This window comes from Ornithorhynchus anatinus, chromosome 1, assembly GCF_004115215.2.
Source record: "Ornithorhynchus anatinus isolate Pmale09 chromosome 1, mOrnAna1.pri.v4, whole genome shotgun sequence".
NCBI classification, from domain to species: Eukaryota; Metazoa; Chordata; class Mammalia; order Monotremata; family Ornithorhynchidae; genus Ornithorhynchus; species Ornithorhynchus anatinus.
Window position 1 is genome coordinate 104781931 of NC_041728.1, and position 22692 is coordinate 104804622.

Genomic DNA, 22692 nt, shown 5'->3' on the forward strand with positions numbered 1-22692 from the left:
GCTGCCCTGGCCTCAGGTGAAGCCTCCTCTAGAGAGCTATGTTTTGGTTAGAATGTGGCAAATCTGAAAGCTTTCAATAAGTACGTTTGTTCTCCAGGAGTAAAAGAGGGGCAAGTGCCTAAAGCATCAATCGATCAACCAATTGTATTTATTGAGTGCTTACTGTGTCCAGAGCACTATACCAAGTGATTGGGAGAATACAAAATAACAGAGTCAGTAGACATGTTTTCTACCCACAGCGAGTTTACAGTCTAGAGGGGCTGTAGACATCATCGTCTTACCGAGCTGGGTGGAGAATCTTGTCGCGATCACTAGTGTAATCACTAAGCACTTGATTATTTTCTAGACAGTCAACCCAATGTACCAAAAGCCAGTTTCCTGTTTCATTAGCCCCTCAGGTTTCAGGAGTCAACAAAACCCCAACAAACCAAAGTGATTCTATCAACTGTCATTTTAGGCTCTTAACTTCCTTTTGAGGAGGATCCTGACTCCACCTTCCAACTAGAAAAGGCTTTCTGAGTCTAGGGGGTGAATTATGGGACACAGCCCTGGGACCTGGGAAAAACTGGCTGTTGTCATTCAGTGCCTTGGGAAGGTCTCTCTGATTCTCTTTTGCACTCAGACAAGCAGGGCTTAGTAGGAAGAAGACCTCTTGAAGGTGTGATTTTAATTAATTCATTCAATTCATTTGATCATATTTATTGAGCACTTTGTGCGCTATACTAAGCACTTGGAAAGTACAGTTCAGCAACGAAGAGAGACAATCTCTGCCCACAACCAGCTCACAGTCTAGAATGGGGGAGACAGACATCAAAACAAGTAAACAGGTATCAATGGCATCAATAAAAATAAATAGAATTAGATATATATACACATCAGAACAAGTAAAACAGGCATGAATATAAATGAATAGAATTATAGATATGTACATGTTTACACAAGTGCTTTGGGGCAAGTACCCTTTTAATCATGCTTTGAGGCTGGAGAGATTGGTGCTCTGTTGTATATGAAGGGGGAGAGAGTTTCAGGCTAGGAGGAGAATGTGGGCAAAGAGTTGGTAGTGAGATGGATGATATCAAGGCAACTAAAAACAGTAGGCTGATTTTAATGAGGTTCTGAAGGTGGGGAGAATGGTGATTTGTCTTATATTAAGGGGGAAGGCATTTCAGGACAGAGGGATAACATAGGTAAGGGGTTGTCAGTGAGAGATGAAATCAAGGTAACTAATGAACAATGGGAATAGAGGCAAGAGCCATCTGAGAAGCCAATCTTCAAAGAGAGAATCAATTTAGTACCGTGCTTGGTACAATGCTTAATACAGAGCTCTGCACCCAGTAAGCATTCAGTAAATATGATTGAATGATTGACTTGAATGAACTATAATGGAAGACTGTTGCAAAAGGGTCTCCAGAAACACTGTCCCATGACCCAGGTTGGGACATAGAACAGACTTACTTGAGTCTGACCAGTGCAAAGGGTACATATGCAGTTGTTCACAAACACACACACACACACATGTGCATATATATTTGTAAAATTGAATTCAAGAACACAGAATGTTGGAAAAGCATTCTTGTCATCAGTTTCCAGGGGAGGGCAAGCTGTAAAGATTAGGACTTAAAATCATAAAAGGTATATGCAGGGAAAACTTGGAATTAGAGTTTGAAGTCAGTTTGGAGTTTGAAGTTTTTGAGTCAGTTCAAAAACAAACTAAAGGAAAGCTATCTCCACACTATAGTTGATACAGCCAAAAGTAATGACAGGTTCATGAGCGGTTTGGATACATTCATGGATGAGAAATTCCTAAGAGACTTAAAAGGAAAGATTTGAGACATTTGAATGGAGAAGTTAAAGATTTAGTGAGGAAGGGTAACAAACAGGGTTGGACAGTATGTCCCTAACCATAATAATGTTAATAATAATTACTGTATCTGTTCAGCACTTACTGTGTACCACACACTGAACTAAGCACTGGGGTAGATACAAGGAATTTGAGTTGGATAGAGTCCCTGTCCTACTTGGGGCTCACAGTCTCAATCCCCATTTTACAGACAAGGGAACTGAGGCCCAGAGAAGGTAGGTGTTCAGAAGGCAACATTCACACAGTTTCTCCAAGTGCCCTCATGCCACTTTCCCAAGACTGGGATGGGATAAACCATGGAGCTGATCCAGCAGGCATGTTGGCCAAGTGCTTATGGTGACTCCAGAATGCACAACCACAAGACTTGTGCTTATTTACCCTGTCTTTGAAGTAGCATTCTTAAAGTCAAAATGATTCCAAACGTGTTCACTATAAAGTATTGCTAAATAATTAAGGACTGAAGGCATTAAGACTGAAGTGGAAGTTAAGAATCCTAGGCATGAAGATTTTTCCTTCACCGTCCTGCCCTCACTAACGGCACTGACATTTACTGAGCCTTATGGTGCCTTATGAAAAACAGCTGCCCTTCTAGAAGGTTCTTGCATGTGTGTGAAAATAATCAAAGCCTTAATACACGTATTTTTCCAGTTTGGGTTGTCTTTTGATTTTGATAAGGATCTCATTTTTCTCAGAATCAGAAACCTCTGAGTTGTTTCACATAACAACGTCCTTTTTCTAGGTGCTGGAAAACACATTCAGTACTTCAAGCTTATTCTTCAAACAAACAAGTGCCTTTTTCCTGGTACAAAGAAACCATTAAAATAATTCCTCATACACCCACTCTACTTGAAAGCCCAGAATCTAGAAATTGTGTTGGAATCAGGAATTGATTCGAAATTTTCTTCCCCTGTGGAAAATTACACTTCCGATGGATTTGTTTTGTGTTACTCCAAATACATCTGGAGTTAGGATGTGGGACACGTCTCTATTGCGGTCACACCATTAACTCCCCTTTAGCTGCTGTCATCAAGCATGCGTGTGTACACACAGAGCACACACATACACACAAACACACACACACAACACACACATACTATGGTGATTTCTGGGGAAGGGGGCCCCAGAGATGAAGATGAAATTAGCAGCACTGATAGTAGAAGCCACACTGGGGTGAGGGGCCAGAGCTCACAGGGCTGTGAAATCCATTAGTCTCCCATAGTGTTGAGTGCAGCAGACAGAGTGAAATTCCATCTCAATTCTGCCACCCTCTTAGGGTTTGTGATGGGAATGGCTGTGATACCACTGTCATTACAGCCATCCCATGGCCTAATTTTTAACAAGAAGGTAATCCCTTTTCTCTACCCCATTTCACCCCCAGTGACAGATTCTGCAACTCCTCCTGCATTTTTGAGGTTTAGATCCTCCATTAATTTAATGACCAGTTGAATTAAGCCTCTAGATCCTCTTAATTCCCTGCAAACTGAGGCCATGAATGTATGAAAAAGAAACAAACACAGTTTTAAAAAGGAGGCCTTCATGTTTTATGGAGCCTCTTTGGAAAGAATTGGAACATTTGTTCAGATGAGAAATACTATCACCTTAGATATAACAGGAAAAGAGGAATCTGGGTTAAGAAAAACTACATTAAAGCGTTGACATTTAAAAATCCCAGTGTCATGACTTTTTTTTTATTTACAGAAAGATCATTGCACCTCTTGTGACTCGCCATGGAAAACTCTGGTCCAACTTCTGGGGAACATTAAGTCCTGATGGATATTATGCTCGATCTGAAGATTATGTGGATATTGTTCAAGGGAATCGGGTGTAAGTTACCTAGTTGTAATAGTAACTAGGCATGGCCTAGTGGAAAAGGCACGGGCCTGGAAGTCAGAGGACTTGGGTTCTAAATTTGGCTCCACCACTTGTCTGCTGTTTCACCTTGGACAAGTCACTTAATTTCTCTGTGCCTCAGTTGCCTCAACTGTGAAATGGGGATTAAGACTGCAAGGCTATGTGGAACAGGGACTGTTTCCAATCTGCTTACCTTATATCTGCCCCATCTCTTAGTACAGTGCCTGGCACATAGTAAGCGCTTAGCAAATACCCCAAAAAAACAAAACAGTAACTCCACATATTAATTCCCAAACTGGATACGGGTTATGGGCGGTCTTACACTCAAAGGGTTGAAGCACTGATGAGAATGATCTTTGGTGTGCATTGGATTTGAAATGTATATCAGGCAAAGAATATTGCTTAAGGAGCCTTGTGATATCAGTGGTCTCTGGCACATCCATGTTCTTTGCAACTGTGGTTCCACCATTGTTATGGGTAAAATAGTTCTGATGAATGATGAGCATTTGGCAACCATTGATTGCCCTTCTGATACTGTGGGTGATGAGGATTAAGTGGATGAGGACAAGGGTTAAGAAGTTTAGATAGGGTTGTTCTCATCAGACTGATTTTGGAAGAAAAACATCGCAACATAGCTCTCTTCAAAATAAATCAACCATAATGGTGTGTCACATATGTCAACTATATGGAACTCAAGTTACCTTTTCACATTTGCTTGGGTTCCTTTACCCTCAAAGAGCTAAATTCCTTCATATTGTATTTCCCTGTCAATATCAAAATGTGCTCCTTTATTTTGTTTGGGTCAAATGCTGCCTTTAATGAGTGTGATTGAGGACAGAGCATTATTTCATGTTTAAAATTCATTTTTCAGAATTGGAAATTGATTTCAGGAAAGACCTTTTAAAAAATGAAGCATTGCTGTAATTGTTGCTCAAGAAATGTTCTTTTTCATGCTCTAATAATCCCTCTAATGACTTTTCTGTGTGTGAGAATATCAATATTGCCATTCATTTCAGCTTTGTCTGCTGATGAGCTTTATTGTTTTATGAATCTCCTGGGCAGATGAATTTAGTGTCTGATCATGGCAGGTATCATTTTTAAAACAATTTCTTTTGTAAGAAATGGAAATCCATTTCTCAAATGTACTCATGGAAAATCTAGCACCGGGTGCCAATTTCTCTTCAGCAAGGAATGTTTTCAAACCCCATACAGACCCACTGCTCTAACCCTGATGTCAGCATGACCCTCCAGTGGACAGAGGGTATTTCCAGCTTCTCTTCCTTCTGCTCACCTAACTGCCATCTTGGGTGCAGAGGGTTTCAGGAGGAGGGATAGGGCTATCTCGAAGTCCAGGCCAAGCTAAGAATGGGGTAATGGGAAGGCTTCTGCTGGCCACCAAGCAATGAACACCCTAATTCCATGAAATGGCAAGCAAGAGGCTTCACTTTCACAGGAAGAAGTGTCTTGCCTGCACAAACTCAGGCTTAGGTCTTGAAGCCCTGCGTGTGTTGAACTGGAAAACAGCTCTGATCTCAAATCTTCCTATCGTTGTGTGGTTAAGAAGTGGAGATGATCACAGTGCTATTTGTTAAGTGCTTACTCTTTTCCAAGCACTGCGCTAAGTAATAATTATGGTACTTGTTATGGTACTTGTTACTATGTACCAAGCACTGTTCTGAGGGTAGATACAAGTTAATCAGGTAGGACACAGTCCCTCTCCCTCAAGGGGCTCACATTCTTAATCCTCATTTTATAGATGAGGCAACTGAGGTCCATAGAAGTTAAGTGACTTGCTCAAGGTTACACAGCAGACATTCATTCAATTGTATTTATTGAGTGCTTACTGGGTGCTTACTAATGTGGCAGAGCCGGAATTAGAATTATGACTCCCAGGCTCTTGTTCTATCCACCAAGTAAACTGTGAGTTGGGAACAAGATAATGAGGATAGACACAGTCCCTGCCCATTTGGACCACCAAGAAGCAAGCAAATTCTCTCATAGTTTTTCAACCGGACATAAATCTTGTCAGTGACCAGGCTCATTGATCTCTCACAATCCACCTGTTTTAGAAAATAATATAACAGGTCCATTTTTTAAGCCTCCTTTATTGAATACATTTTCAGTGTTGTAATAATAATAATTATAGTATTTGTTAAGAGCTTACTGTGTGCTAGGCACTGTTCTATATGCTGGGATAGATATAAGATAATTGAGTTGGACCCGGTCCCTGTCCCACAGAGGGTTCTTATTCTTAATTCCCATTTTACAGATGATGGAACTGAGACATAGAAAAGTTAAGTGACTTGCCTGAAGTCACACAGCAGACAAGTGGCAGAGCCAGGATTAAAACCCAGGTCCTTCTGACTCTAGGCTTGGGTAATAATAATAATGTTGGTATTTGTTAAGCACTTCCTATTTGCTGAGCAGTGTTCTAAGTGCTGGGGTAGATAAGGGTAATCAGGCTGTCCCATGTGGGGCTCACAATTTTAATCCTCATTTTACAGATGAGGTAACTGAGGCACCGAGAAGTTAAGTGAGTTGCCCAAAGTCACACAGCTGACAAGTGGCAGAGCCGGGATTAGAACCCATGACCTCTGACTCCTAAGCCTGTGCTCTTTCCACTGAGCCACGGGATACTATCCCCTAGGCTATGCTGTTTCTCTTGTGTCCCTGTGGAGTGTGCTAACTAAAAATACTTTGATTTTGTCAACTTGGATAAACAGAAATGGGGCCGGGCACCTGTTCCTTTTGCAATCACAGGAATAATTTGGGTTTTACCCAATCTTTACAAATCTGCCATTGGAAAATAAATTATGTACCTAGTACAAATGCAGTTTTTTGTCACCTTTGGCAATGTTTGTGAGAAACTCAATCTCAAATGCCAAGCCAACAATGTTGTGTCACGTGCTTTGAAATTTTTAGAGAATCTTGAAATGATTCGCCCTTGCATTCCCTCTTCTACCACCATTCCCTCCTATATCAGATTGCAGTGAGGCACATTATTGACTTTTTCCCCAAAACCTAGCCAGGATTCCTTAAAACTAATTATTCTTTACAGACTGGCTAATACACATTCCAAATTCAGTTTTGAAAGTTACTTTTTTTATTGTGTGGTTTTTTTTTGGTTCCGTTTTAATGCACTAAAGACCATGATGACCATGACCATGATGTCTAAGTTTTTAGATATGTAATTTTCTACCTTTTTTCATGAGATCTTTTGTGCATGTGAATCTAAAAATGCTTCACATATGTTCATCAAGTTGCAAGTCCCTCTAGACCAATTGTAGAAAACTCCCAGCAGCACAAAACAACCCAGCTTTTAAAGGGTTGGTGAAGAATGATCTCTAAAATGGAAGGCAGATTGACAGCATCTCTACTTGGACTTATCCCAGAAACAGCAGTGCTGTCTAGTGGAAGAAGCACAGGCCTGGGAGTCAGATGACCTGGGTTTTTATCCCAGCTCTGCCACTTGTCTGCTGTGTGACCTTGGACAAGTCACTTAACTTCTCTGTGCCTCAGTTTTCTCATCAGTAAAATGGGGATTCAATACTTGTTCCCCCTTTCCCTGAGACAGTGGACAGGGACTGATTCTGACCTGATTAACTTGTATCTACAAAGCTTAATAAATACAATCATAAAATTAATGAACACATTCAATTATATTGTAAATCATATGTGGATTTTGGGTAATCACAGCTGTTATTCTATCTTCCCAGAGAAAGCAGTAAAACTTTATAACTTGTTCAGTTTAAAACACAATATTAAAATGTGTCAAAAACAGTTGACTGTATATTAAAGATGCCACCTAGATTCTCTTGTATCCCCAGTCTAAAGACGTCTCCTATTTGTTTTCCCAGAGGGTTGTGGAATATCCCATACATGGCTAACGTGTACTTAATTAAAGGGCAGACTCTCCGAGCAGAGATGAAAGAGAGGAACTATTTTGTCCGGGATAAATTGGATCCTGATATGGCCCTTTGCAAAAATGCTAGAGAAATGGTAAGGTCTAGAAAGACTTGCTTAAGTGGTCTTTGAAAATGTCTTGCTGTGCTGGTTGTCACTCTTTTGGAGTTGTCTGTATTTTGTCAAATTGAAAGTACTGGCCAATTTGAGGGGGAATTAGTTCAGTGATACATAGGGAATGTTTTTTTAGAATGCCAACTTTTTTATTAGCTAGGAAAGAAAAACGGGTTAAAATGTATCCATCATCCACAGTTCTATTTTAACCCACCTCTCATGTTGGTTCCTTGTTATAATAAATTGGAATCTGTTCAGTAAATTAGCAAGACGTTTCCAGCTGCATTTCTATTTAGCTAGTTTGAAACTTCCCACCAAACCCGTTCATTTCTCAAATTTCCCCAATATGAATGTATTTGGGTCTCTTCCCATTTGGATTCATACCTTTGTCTCAGTTTTTTTGCATTGATATTAACCCTGCTGTGGAAACTGTTACAAAGTCAAAGCCATTCCATAGATATTCTTAGATTTCAGTTTTGCATTGTATTCTCCCAAGTGCTTAGTACCATATTCCACACCCAGTAAATGCTCAATAAATAACATTAATTAACTGATTGATGGATTCCTATCCTGAGCACTATGCAATGAAAGGTCAATGTTTGGTCTGCTCCCTTAGTAAAGACTGTTTCTGATTATACAAGTGTTATTGCGATTCAGTTTTTACTCTTCAGATCAGAGAGAAAATGTATTCCCTTAGGCTAGAAAATTGATCCATGGAAGAGCCACATAGTTGTGCTGTTATGAAATCAGCACCGTCTAATAAATCGTATACATCGTCCTCACCTGACAGGCAGGTGATTAATATGGGAGCTCCTAATGACATCCTGGACAATGGAGATAAGGGATCTAGACATCAGTATTTAAGTTTTATTAATGTCTTTGGAGCTTATTCAGTGATCGCCCAATTCTAGAAATGGATTTGCTAAAACATATTGGAGCTTTTTTATTCACACCCTGTTGTAAGAACTTGAGTAGATTTAAGAAGAGACTATTCTTTTGTAATTTCAAAGTGTAAATATGATCCTGATTATATTTACACTGTTTTTTGAATGGAAGCCCATGAAAAATAAGTTGTTATTTTTAAACCATCATAACCGAGTTTCTTATAGTATCAGAAAAGTTGGCAAGTATTTTTATTTGTGTATGTTATGTTAACAAGGCATGTTTGTATGTACCCATTGTGTAAAACAGTCAGTCCAGTGTGCTGAAAATCGAACCTCATCAGCACGAATGATTGTGGTCTGAACTCTCGATGTGCAGCTAATGTGATCTGTGGCACAACATGGAATGGCCTTCTCTCTCTGTCTGTGTTCTTAACCCTGTGCCTTATGCAAACACTGTGGCACGAGCTTGGTTGTATTCATCTTGGAGCCAATAGGGAGGGGCTGGAACTGATGTGAACATGTATGTTGGGAGCTTTGCTTGTGCTGCATGTTGTCAATGGAGGGCCTTTCAGAATGTCAGCTTCTGACCCAAGGCTGTTATTTTGTTGTCCTAAAAATACACAAGGGAGAGGGTTAAACAGGTCAACTTACATGCTGCTTCTCCTTCATTTTAGACTTTACAAAGGGAAAAAGACTCCCCTTCTCCGGAAACATTCCATATGCTCAGGCCCCCAAAGGTGTTATTTTATTTTTTTAATTTATTTCCTTGTTAAGTATCAGATGCAAATATTGTTTGGAGCAAGAGCTATTGCTTTTTTCTCTCCTTGGTGTCAGTATAATTCAGTCTTTTTTTCTTGTTGGTCCTGTGCTCTATTCATTATAGGTTATTCTCCAATCCAGGGATCTTTCATGCATCTTCTCTTCCTAGGACAGGGGCAGGGAGTGGTGCAAGCTTGAGTCTCATTCATGAGGGGTCGGGGTTCTGTAACAGTCTCTCCATGGGTTTCCAGATATTTGGCTTTGGGAAGTTCATCTGGATTCTGCCTTTCTGTCCTTCGCTTTTAGTTAAACCTGTTCATTTCTGGGGAGTCTGATTCTGATTCAGTCTGCTGAACAGGGGACAAAGCAATTTGAGATTTAGGGGCTGTCTTTCTTCAGTGAGCTTGAGGTTTTGTGTGTACACATTTTTCTCATTTGATTAAATAGGCTCCTGTGATAGCCAGTGGCCATAGATTTCTGTTGGGGGTTGATTCTGGAGAGAGCTGCTGGGAGTTTTCAACTACTCGCTTGGGCAATTAGTGAAAAGCAGTTTTTGTTTCAGTGTAAATATGGATATGCCTGAGTGCCTGGCTGTTTGAGGAAAGTCTTCATCCGTGTATCTTTTTCCTCCACTGGCCTCTCTTGCATCATGTATAGTAGATGTTTATGAAAGGAACAAATGTTCAGCCCAGGTTTAATCTAGGAATGGTGCCCCTTGTAGGATTCTCCATAGCTCCCATTTCTTGATCCTCCTCCCCAGTCTGCTAGATGTCGTGTCCCTGAGAAGAGCACCCAAGGTTGAGAGTGGAGGGAGCATATTCCTCTTTGAATGTTCAGGAATTGGCACAGTAACTCCTGGTTACTGTCGGGAGGACAGAAGGAGAAAACGTCTCACTGGATGATGCAGACAGCAAATGATATTCCCGAACACATTTTCTCTCAAGAAACCTCTATTAGAGTGGAAATGGGGAAGGGAAAGGAGACGAGACCCAAGCGGCTCAGTGTTCCTCTCCCAAATCATAATAATTGTGGTATCTGTTAAGTGCACAGTATGTGTCAGGCACAGTTCTAAGCGTGGGGTAGATACAAGATTATAGTGTCTGTCCCACATAGGGTTCACAGTCTTGATCCCCATTTTACAGATGAGGGAACTGAGGCACAGAGAAGTGAAGTGACTTACCCAAGGTCACACAGCAGACTTGTAGTGGGGCCGGGATTAGAACCCAGGTCCTTCTGACTCCCAGGTCTGTGCTCTATCCACTATGGCCTAACTGTGGATGTGTCTTATCCCGGCTGCCCCTGCCACGAGAGCCCAGTGTTTCACCGTTGTTTGCTTAGTGGAATATATTTTCTGTAAAATCTCCAATCACATCTGATCTTAACTTCTGTTTCCTTGCTACCTCTGATTTTTTTTTTAATTTTTACTTTCACGTATATACCTAAAAATAAAAATTCCAGGCTGCTCTCTGAAAGGGTATATAGGTAATATTGTGAGTTTTAAATTGCACTGACAGGAATTGATATGTTAACCCAATTTTTAACCAAATGTTTCTGTTTTTTCAAGAAGTTTAAACAATGTACTGCATTTTGTTTCTTTAAAATATTTCTACTTGAAATCAGGAATTTCTTTTCTAATATACACTCCTTGGCTCGACGATGAAAAGATCCAAAAACCTCTGTTTTATCTCCTTCCTTTTTGAAAGGAAATGCAAGGTGTTTTAGTTCTAGCCTGCTTTTTCTTGACTTGTGCATTGTGGTATAATTAAAAATATAAATGCATGATTGTGAGTGAAGTATGCTAATTGAAACTATCAATCCTCAAACCTTTTTTCCTAGGTTTCTTTCTCTCCATCACCTGATTGCTAATATACATTTTCTTTGCTGTAGGGTGTATTTATGTACATTTCTAATCGACATGAATTTGGAAGACTCTTATCAACTGCTAATTACAACATTACACACTATAACAATGACCTCTGGCAGATTTTTGAAAACCCTGTGGTATGTACGGAAAAAATTATCAATTCTTTTTGTTGCATTCAGTGGACTTAATCCATGAAAAAATGATAAACAACATGATAAACTAGTGTGAGGTCATTTTGGAGACTTGAATTATCTCAGGTCTCAGGTCTGACCAAGGACTTTTTCCCGTGAGTACTTCTGAATCCTGTTTTAAGTAGGATTAACTGTTCTTTCAGGCCAGCTTATTTTTAACCATCATTTTTATATTCATTTCTCTACAGAGCAAACCCAGAAAGCTAATGCAGTTTTGTGCTGCTTATTTCAGAGCGAGATAGATGAACCAACCACTAGATAACAAATTGCATTTTGGTGCCCACTGAATAAATTTCAAGATGTTAGTTTGGAAAGGACACATCAAATGTTGCTCCTTTAAAACATCTGTCCCAGTATTTATGAGGTTGCATGAAGAATTGCCAGTGAATTGTGGCTAGTTTGGCAAACAAATGAAGTCATTCAGAGGGGAAGGGATGTCATTCTTTCTCCTCTGAAGGAGGATTCACATCCCATGTTTGTGGCTCCTCAATTGCTCTGTTTGGAATCCTGCCCTTTGCTATTTTCCCTTGGATAAGAAAAGCCTAATTTAACATAATCTGCCCTTACTTAAAGGCAGTTAAGGCCTATGGATTGTATCAGGTCACAGTTAGCAACTATTGAATGGGGAAGGAAATGTTCTTATGGAATGTTTTTTCCAGAGTAATTGTTATCTAGCTTCATTTTCTGCATTATCAAGTGTGAGAACTGGAAAGTCTAACTAACAAGTCTCTAGGATTTTTGTGTGCTCCTTTTAGGGTGAATAATAGCTGTCTTGCTGACCTCATTCCTTGGGAATCCTGTTCTGTTGGGACAATACCTAAATTACATTGGTATCTGCTGGACACATCTGAGTTGAGAATTCTATCCATCACTAAATCCTGTCGGTCCCACCTTCACAGCATAGCTAAAATCCTCCCTTTCCCCTCTATCCAAACTGCTATCACTTTAATACAGTAATTCGTCCTATCATGCCTGGATAACTGCATTAGCCTCCTTGCAGACCTCCCAGCCTCCTGCCTCTCCCCACTCCAGTCCATACTTGGTTCTTCTGCCTGGATCAATTTTCTACAGAAACGTTCAGGATGTGTCACCCAACTCCTCAGAAAACTCCAGTGGTTGCCCATCCACCTCCTTATCAAACAAAAACTCCTCAGCATTGGCCTTAAAGTACTCCATCACTTTGCTCCCTCCTACCTCACGTCGTTTCTCTCCTTCTACAACCCAGCCACACACTTCGCTCCTCTAGTGCCAACCCTCTCACTTTGCCTCAATCTCACCTATCTCTCTGCCGACCCCTCGTCTATGTCCTACTTCTGACCTGGATTACCATCCCTCCTCAAATCTGAGAGAGAATTACTCTCCCCTCCTTCAAAGACTTATTGAAGGTATATCTCTTCCAGGAGGTCTTCCCTGACTAAGCCTTCCCTTCCTCTTCGTCCATTCCCTTCTGCATCACCCTGGCTTGCTCCCTTTGCTCTTCCCCACCCCCAACTCCACAGCATTTATGTATAGATCTGTAATTTTATATATTTGTTTCATTCATTCATTCATTCAATAGTATTTATTGAGTGCTTACTATGTGCAGAGCACTGTACTAAGCACTTGGAATGTACAAATCGGTAACAGATAGAGACAGTCCCTGCCCTATGATGGGCTTACAGTCTAATCAGGGGAGACAGACAAGAACAATAGCAATAACAACATTGATGTCTGTCTCCCCATCTCTAGACTCTAAGCTCGTTGTGGGCAGGGAATGTGTCTATTCTTGTATTGTACTCTTCCAGGCACTCAGTACAGTGCTCAGTAAATATGACTGAATGAAAATCTTATTGCCATCCACTCATTATATGTAAATGAGACTGTCTATGGAAGAACTCCCTAGTAGGGATCCATATGGTTTTAGCAGCAAATTTGATTTGACAGGAACAAAATAATTAGCAGGGAGTCATTTAAAATAGGTCTGGATAGGTCTTCTTAAGCACTAGGCTGTGATGTATGTATCTTCTTCCAAGTGGCTAAATCAGGATGATGATGATAGTATTTGTTAAGTGCTTACTATGTGCCAAGCACTATTCTAAGCACTGGGGTAGAACGTGGCACAAGGTAATCAAGGTGTCCCACATGGGGCTCACAGTCTTAATCCCCATTTTACAGATGAGGGAACTGAGGCGCAGAAAAGTAAAGTGACTTACCCAAAGTCACACAGCTGATAAATGGCAGAGCCTGGATTAGAACCCACAACCTCTGACTCCTAAACCTGAGCTCTTTCCATTAAGCCACGCTGCTGGTTCTTTTCCCTTCTCTGCCACTTTTTTTTTAATGCCGTTTGTTTTTAATATGTGCCAAGCACTGGGGCAGATACAAGGTAATCAGATCAGACACAGTCCTTGTTCCATATGGGGCTCACACTATTAATGGAGGGTGAACAGGTATTAAAGCCTCATTTTTACAAATGAGGAAATTGAAGCATAGAGAAGTTATGGCATACTTGAGGACACACAGAAAGCAAGTGAAATAAAACAGTAAAAGTCTGTTCTCCTTCCACCTTGGGAGCCTTATGTAGGGCATGGACTGTGTCTTATCTGATTATCGTACTTACCTCAGTGCGTATTGCATTTCGTGGCACATAGTAAGCCCTTAACAAATACCTCTATTAATTGAGAAACATGTTCTCTCTATCGTGCTCTTCTAAGATGGCAAACATGCTCCATTGCTTCCTGCCACCAATTCATCCTCTGGCCCAGTCTCAGGGCAGGCGGGAGCAATCAAGCTATGCTTGTATATGCACCCAATCAATCAATCTCAATCAGTTGTATTTGTTAAGCACTTATTGTATGCAGAGCACTGTATTAAGTGCTTGGGGGAGTACAGTAAAACAGAGATGGTAGACACATTCCTGCCCACAACGAGATGACAGTCTAGGTGGGGCGACTTGTGGTTAAAAGAAGAGTTCTTGACCTGTATGGGTGTACTCAGACTATAGGGCACATGCTGGCATATGCCATCATTCTTGCCTCAGTCCTCTGAGCCCAGTGTCCAGCGTGAGTCCTTTACGGGAGGAGAATGACAGATGAGGCTCCCTTCTAGAAGCTCAAAGCTGGCTTACCAAGGAAGACCACCTGGAGGGGGTGAACCTATTCCTCCTCCAGCCCACCTGGAGAATCAGATCCATGTGTTAGAAACTCTTTTCCTTGACTTTAGCTCTTGTCATCCCTCCTATAGCAGGGTGGAGGAGGGCAGGTCTGGCACTATTCTACCCTTGATCAATTGTTGCTAACCCCAAACAGCCAGTCATTAAGATGCCTGGGGTTTGTAGTGGCCTGGATTATGTGTTTTAAGAAAGCATCTCACTTCTGATCTTTCTCCATTGTTTCTTTTCAGGACTGGAAAGAAAAATACATCAATCGCAACTACTCGAAGATTTTTACTGAAAATTTGGTGGAGCAGGTTGGTAACGAGGATTTGTAACTGCAGAAAAGTCAAGGGTTTAGGCTTTGTTTAGGGAAGAAGTGTTGTCTAGTGGAAAGAGGGTGGGCCTGGTAGTCAAAAGACCTGGATTTGAATCCTGGCTGTGCCGCTTGTCTGTTGGGTGAGCTTGGTCAAGTCACTATACTTCTTTCTGCCTCAGTTCCCTCATCTGCAAAGTGAGGATTCAGTTCTGTTCCACCTCCTACTTTGACTGTGAGCTCTATTTGGAGCTTGATGATCAGGTAGCTACCCCAGCGCTTAATACAGTGCTTGGCACATAGTAAGCACTTAACAAATGCCACAATTATAATTACTAGGCTTTGTTCCCCTGAGCTTGATGTTGAAGTGACATGGACACATCATGATCTAGCAGAAAGACCATGGACCTGGGAATTAAGGGCTATAGGTTCTAATCTGAACTTCGGCAAATGTCTGCTGTGTGACCTTGGACAAGTCACTTAATTTCTCTGTCCCTCAGTTTCCTCATCCATAAAATAGGGATTTAATACCCCCCTACTTAGACTGTGGGCCCCATTTAGGATTGTGCCTAATCTGGTTAACTCGTATCTACCCCACCACGTACAATAGTGCTTGACACATAGTTGGTGCTTAACAAATATCATTTTTTAATTATTAATAATAATAGTAATAGTAATATTTGTCGGCGTCTGCTGAGAAAGGGAGTGAGCTCTTTTGGAGAGAATCAGTTTGTGGGATTTTTTTCAGTGCTAATGAAATTCATGAAATGGGGGTTGGGATGAGTGAGAGGTATGGCTTTTTATGATGGGGTGACTGAAAATAAATATTTTGGGAAAAGTGCTGTCAGCAGGATGACCTAGTTAGTGGAACGAGCACAGGCCTCGAGTTCAGGAGTCCCGAGCTTCAATCCCAGTTCTACCATTGGCTGGTTGTGTGACCTTAGGCCAGTTACTGAATCTGCCCCTTAGACCATGAGCCCCACTGTGGGACAGCAACCTGAATGTATTGTTCTTAGCACAGAACGTGGCACATACTAAGTGCTTAACAAATGTCATCACGAAAAATACCATAAAATCAATCAGTAGTAGTATTTATCTAGTATTTATTGTATTCAGAGAAGCAGCGTGGCTTAGTGGAAAGAGCACGGGCTTTGGAGTCAGAGGTCATGGGTTCGAATCCCAGCTCTGCCACTTATCAGCTGTGTGACTGTGGGCAAGTCACTTAACTTCTCTGGGCCTCAGTTACCTCATCTGTAAAATGGGGATGAAGACTGTGAGCCCCACGTGGGACAACTTGATTCCCCTGTGTCTACCCCAGTGCTTAGAACAGTGCTCTGCACATAGTAAGCGCTTAACAAGTACCAACATTATTATTATTATTATTCTTTCATTCATTCAATAGTATTTATTGAGCACTTACTATGTGCAGAGCATTGTACTAAACACTTGGAATGTACAAATCGGTAACAGATAGAGACAGTCCCTGCCCTTTGATGGGCTTACAGTCTAATCAAGGGAGACAGACAGACAAGAACAATAGTAATAAATAGAATCAAGGGGATGAACATCTCATTAAAACAAAAGCAAATAAATAGAATCAAGGTGATGTACATCTCATTAACAAAATAAATAGGGTAATGAAAATATATACAACTGAGGGGACGAGTACAGTGCTGAGGGGAGGGGAAGGGAGAGGGGGAGGAGCAGAGGGAAAGTGGGGAAAAGAGGGCTTAGCTGAGGGGAGGTGATGAGGGGGTAGAGCGGGAGCAGAGGGAGCAGAGGGAAAAGGGGGAGCTCAGTCTGGGAAGGCCTCTTGGAGGAGGTGAGCTTTAAGTAGGGTTTTGAAGAGGGGAAGAGAATTAGATTGGCGGAGGTGAGGAGGGAGGGCATTCCAGGACCGCGGGAGGACGTGGGCCAGGGATCAACAGCGGGCTAGGCGAGAAAGGGAGATGGTGAGGAGGTGGGAGGCAGAGGAGTGGAGGGTGCGGGGTGGGCAGTGGAAAGAGAGAAGGGAGGAGAGGTAGGAGGGGGCAAGGTGATGGAGAGCCTTGAAGCCTAGAGTGAGAAGTTTTTCTTTTGTGCAGAGGTTGATAGGCAGCCACTGGAGGTTTTTAAGAAGGGGAGTAACATGCCCAGAGCGATTCTGGAGGAAGATGAGCCGGGCAGTGGAGTGAAGAATAGGCTGGAGCCGGGAGAGACAGGAGGAAGGGAGATCAGAGAGAAGGCTGACACAGTAATCCAGCCGGGATATTATGAGAGCCTGTAGCAGTAGGTTGGAGAGGAAAGGGCGGATCTTGGCAATATTATAAAGGTGAGACCGGCAGGTCTTTGTGACAGATCGGATGTGTGGGGCGAATGAGAGAGCTGAGTCAAAGATGACACTGAGGTTGTGGGCCTGAGAGATGGGAAGGATGGTCGTACCATCCACAGTGATAGGGAAGTCAGGAAGAGCTCAGGGCTTGGGAGGGAAGATGAGGAGCTCAGTTTTGGTCATGTTGAGTTTTAGGTGGCGGGCAGACATCCAGGTAGAAATGTCTTGGAGGCAAGAGGAGATACGAGCCTGAACGGAGGGGGAGAGGACAGGGGCAGAGATGTAGATCTGTGTGTCATCTGCATAGAGATGATAGTTGAAGCCATGAGAGCAAATGAGTTCACTGAGGGAGTGAGTGTATAAGGAGAACAGAGGAGGGCCAAGAACTGACCCTTGAGGAACCCCAACAGTTAGAGGATGGGAGGGGGAGGAGTAGCCTGTGAAGGAGACCGCACTTGGGAAAATACAGTAAAATAGACATGGTAGACACTATCTCTGCCCACAAGAAGCATTCAGTCTACAGGAGGAGACAGACATTGCAATGAATTCTAGGTAGGGGAAGAAGTAGAGTACAAGGGTATTTATGTAAATACAGTGGTGGTGGGGCGAGGATCAGAAAGCTTAAGGGAGTCACAGTCAATGCAGACAGAACATGTAGGAAAAATAGAGCTTAGTTAGGGAAGTCTCTTTTTAGGAGTTGGGATGTTAGGAGCATATTGAAGGAGGAGGAATGATGGACTCTATTGGATGCTAAAGGAGAGGGAGTACCAGGCCTAAAGGAGGACTTACTGGGCAAGAAGTTGGATTATTATTATTATCATTATTAGTAGTAGTGGGAATTATGGGAAGCAGTGTGGTGTAGTGGAAAGAGCATGGGCCTGGGAGTCAAAAGGACCTGAGTTCTAATCCTGGGTTCTGCCACTTGTCTGCTATATGACCTTGAGCAAATCACTTAACTTCTCTGTACCTCAGTTACCTCATCTGTAAAATGGGGATGAAGACTGCGAGCCCCATATGGGACAGGGACTGTGTCTAACCCAATTTGCTTGTATCCACCCCAGGGCTTAGCACGTGGACAGGGAATATGTCCATTTATTGTTGTAGTGTATTCTCCCAAGCATTTAGGACAGTGCTTTGCACACAGTAAATGCTGATAAATATGACTGACTGAATAAATACAGTGCTTGGCATATTGTAAGTGCTTAACACATACTATTATTATTATTATGATAATTATTCCAGGAGAGTCCCCAAATTTGCTTTGCAAATGAACATAGAAACCAAGAAGCAATCCTAGAGAATGGAGTGTTTTAGAGTTCACAACAGTTTCTTATATAGCAAAACAATTAGATTTTAAAAAAATGGATTGGATGAATGTGAGGGACCTGGGCTAAGGAACATATGTGCAGGAACTGTTCTTAACCTATTGGAATTCTGTAGTGGCTTTCCACTCTGTAAATTGTTCTCCCTCACAAAACCCCAAATCCCCAGTTGTTTTTTTTTCCTGTGATTCTGTCAAGACTTGAAAATGGCAGCAATTTTCCAGCAGATCTTGAAAAATAAATTTAAATTGGAATGTAATGTAATGGGGACCAAGTCAGAATTTTTTGAGCTCTTTCCCTCTGTTATTTCATGTTTAATAGTTCAAAAGAGGTAAAGTGACAGGAGTAATGTTGCGATAATTCCTCCCACTAATTCCTTGGATATGGGCTCATGTTTTGTAGCCATGCCCAGATGTCTTTTGGTTCCCTATATTTTCCGAAAAGGCGTGTGATGAATTGGTTGAAGAAATGGAGCATTTCGGGCAGTGGTCTGGAGGAAAGCACCATGTAAGTAGCACTTTCTGCCTTTCCAACTGATTAGAAGAAGTTGCCCCATTGGCTGTTTAGCTTGATTTGACTAACATCGCAGATTCTCTTTATTTTGGTCCATGTAAAATTAGAACGGATATCACTGGGAAAGGATTTTGATTCGGCCGGTAAGTTCCCAAAAGCCCGTGTAGGTGAGTGACTTTTCTGTCGATGCCATTGTCATTAGGACAGCCGAATCTCTGGCGGGTATGAAAATGTTCCCACGGACGATATCCACATGCGACAAATTGGGCTGGAGAACGAATGGCTCCACTTTATCCGCGAGTTCATTGCCCCAGTGACGCTTAAGGTCTTTGCTGGCTACTACACCAAGGTAACCTTCTCGTCCAGTCATAGGCTACAAAGCCTTTCACCTCGATTAATTCACAACACCCTAGTTGTTCTAGCCCAATATGCATCCCCTGCCTTTAGAATGTAAGCTCGTTATGGGCAGGGAATGTGTCTGTTTATTGTTGTATTTTCCCAAGTACTTAGTAGGGTGTTCTGCACAGAGTAAGTGCTCAATAAATATGATTGAATGAATGAATGACTGACTTCCCAGCATTTGAGGATTTTACTTCTATCCTCAGCCCTAATATGCATATATAGGTTTACTCATTTTCAGTACTTTCTATTATTATTTTGGTTGTTTCATTCTAGTGTGTTTGTATTGCTTCCAACACTTATTTTTTTATACCCTCTGCTTTCACTCCCTGCAAGTACTTTTTGTCTCTCTCCCTCCATCATCAGATTGTGAGCTTCTTGAGGACAAGAAATGTGGGTCTTGCTAGTGTTAGATTCTCTCTAAGGGATTTGGTACAGCCCTTCCCACTTAGCAGGAAACCAATAATGACCAATGATTGATGGATTGATTTAACCTCATGGCAGATGACAATTCCAGCTTTATTCTTGTTCCAGGGCTTTGCTTTACTGAATTTTGTGGTAAAATACTCTCCTGAAAGGCAGCGCTCCCTCAGGCCTCATCATGACTCTTCTACATTTACCATCAATATAGCTCTCAACAGTGTGGGAGAAGACTTTCAGGTAAACTTGAACGTTGATTTATTGAATCGTATCAAAACCAAAACACAAATCAATGGCTTAACCCTTCCCACATGCTTAGAGTGGTATTATCTTCATGTAAAATGTGGCCTAGAAAAGTGATTTGTCTCTCCATGCTTCTTCCTTTAGGGAGGTGGATGTAAATTCATAAGGTACAACTGCTCTATTGAGTCCCCCAGAAAAGGATGGAGCTTCATGCACCCGGGCAGACTTACTCATCTCCACGAAGGACTTCCTATTAAAAATGGAACGCGCTACATTGCAGTGTCATTCATCGATCCATAACTTATTTCCCCTTCAGAAAGTCAAATTCTCTCTTTTTTTTAGTTTTCTCCCTTAAAAGTGCAGTGTTGTTCTTTTAGAGTACAAAAAAAAAAGTTTTGAAAACACATTTTATAAAACATCTTTACAAAACATCTTTACTTAGGGCCCCAAATCGGGAAAAACAGGTTAAAACTATTTGTGGATGCTTCCAAGTGTCAAGTCTGAGCCGTGAGTCCCACTGGGAAAAGCAAAAGAAAAAAAGAAAATGTATCCTCCATACTTTTCCACATGTTGCTGAGAAGACACTGGAATAGAGTTGATCTTTCACAAACGTGTGTGGCAGTTGAAATGTTTGCTACAGAGAAGTCTCGTGGAAAACAGGTGTGCCAGATGTTCATTATGAGCATGGGGGAGGGAGGGACATGTGAAAAGAGTGCAGAAATTTTAGAAGGCTGAGGACTGGGAGGTGACAGATGTAAAAGAGTTAACAGGCCAAAAAGCCTCCATTGTGGGTCTTTCCAGCCCTCACTGGAAAAGCTCAAGTCCTGTCAGAGACTTGAGATGAGTAAGTCCAGGTGTCCAGCTCAAAAAAAGATGTGGAGGCCATCACCCCTGTGGAGTGGGCACTTGTGCTGGTCAAGAGAACTGGGTTCTAGTCCTGGCTCTGCCCTAGCCTTCTGTGTGGCATTCGGTAAGTTACTTATCCTCTCTGGGGCTCCATTTTCTCATGGGGATAGCAATTTATGCCTCTCCCTACCTCATAGGGATGTTCTGAGGTTAAAATGAGATCTTTATGTAAGAGAACCTTGACAAAATAAAAATGCTATTAAAAAATCAAAATGATATCATCATTTTAATTAACAAAAATAGTCCCCAAGAGGTGGGTTCCCATGGACTGGGCTGCTTTAAAAAAATAGCAATGGCAAAAAAGCAAATTGAAAAATCTTGCTAGTTTTTGACTTACCAGAAACATATTAAATTCACATTGGTTTTTACTATAAGGAGAATGGTGGGGTAAGGGGAGGTTTCTGATGTTTCACACTCTTGCTAAAATTCAAGTGTGGTTACAGAAATATGCTTGTTTGGTCAAATAATTTCAGCAGTGTTTCACATTACTGAACTTGAATAACTTGTGATCACCAAGTGGCCTTGAGTTAAAATAAACTATTTTTGGAATTATTAGGAATTATCAGACCTTTTGGATTTAGAATAGTAGTAAATTGTTTAAAGGATATTTTGTAGCATTATTTGAGGTCTGGAATTTTGTATCAAGAAACTAAAGTTAAGTTTCTTGATACAGAACTCCTCTCTGTCTCCTCCCTTTGTATCCTTTTCCTCCTCTTCCTTCCTCTGATTTACTAGTCTGCCTTCTCCCTCACCATTGTTTTATTTAATTTTTTGATTTATTTTTAATGGGATCAGGGTGGGATTGTCATGACTTTTTTAAATGAGGTTTAAATATTCCTACTGTAGCTACTGTTGTAATTTAAAGGTTAAACTTGAAGAGAACTCCAAATCATGGTGCCAAAGTCATTTTTCTAACACCATGTGTTAGAAGGCTATGCAAAATAAAAAGTAATTTAAAACAAACAGCTTGGCTTGATTATTTCATTCTTACAAAGACCTGTGATGTAAGTTTGAGTATTATGATGGTGAAAATGAAAAGGCAGAAAAAGAAGGAAAATCTAAAGGGCACATGTGCAGTACAGTACTTTTTATTTTGTATCCCTCCATGACTTCTTAGGACATTATGACAGCTGAACTAGGTAAAACTTACACATAAAGATGCTCCTGTCAACTGCCTTCTGTAAACAAAATATAAGGGTTCCTATAAGAGAAGCTGTCTCAAAAAAAGAACCCATTTATCACCGTAATGAAATTACCTATCCAAGAATAAGAAGACATATCAAGAGGTCCAAAGCAACACAGTGTACTGGCTCACCCAATTCTGGTGAACAGACCATTGGTTTCTGGCCCACCGAGCTAACATTGCTGCCCTCTGAAACTCCTTTTACACACCCGACCCACCCAGCATCCCTTACTCCCTCCCTTGCTCCTCCTCAAAATTGGGTTTTCTCACCTCCAAAGTCACTTCAGCTAGTTTGATCCCTCTACTGAGGAGAACTTTTATCTAATCATTTGTGGGGGGAGGGGAGGGAATATTTCTGTTCCCCCTGGAGATGAAGGAATTATCTCTTCTTTTAAACCTATTGTCTTTTTCCTTTCTGTGCAATTTACCTGCCTTTTGTCCTGATACCAGTAATTTTCCTATATCCTCCTCCTGCTCCTTTTTTTAAAAATATATATTTGTTAAGCACATACTATGCTTCAA

The 22692-nt window shown here is 41.3% G+C and overlaps 1 protein-coding gene across 2 annotated transcripts in view; it reads left to right on the top strand.

The window, feature by feature from the left end:
• PLOD2 (procollagen-lysine,2-oxoglutarate 5-dioxygenase 2) overlaps positions 1–21950 on the top strand; it is a 113882-nt gene extending 91932 nt beyond the window's left edge. The window contains exons 12-20 of one of the 2 annotated variants that reach the window (XM_029068137.1): positions 3560–3685; positions 7570–7711; positions 9288–9350; positions 11260–11373; positions 14809–14874; positions 18909–19013; positions 19222–19368; positions 19953–20078; positions 20226–21950. In XM_029068137.1, coding sequence (XP_028923970.1) covers positions 3560–3685; positions 7570–7711; positions 9288–9350; positions 11260–11373; positions 14809–14874; positions 18909–19013; positions 19222–19368; positions 19953–20078; positions 20226–20381 — 1045 coding nt within the window. In that variant the 3' untranslated portion in view covers positions 20382–21950. The remainder of the gene's footprint in view (positions 1–3559; positions 3686–7569; positions 7712–9287; positions 9351–11259; positions 11374–14808; positions 14875–18908; positions 19014–19221; positions 19369–19952; positions 20079–20225) is intronic. The other variant, XM_029068138.1, reaches the window with a different exon arrangement.
• The last annotated feature ends 742 nt before the right edge of the window (positions 21951–22692 follow it).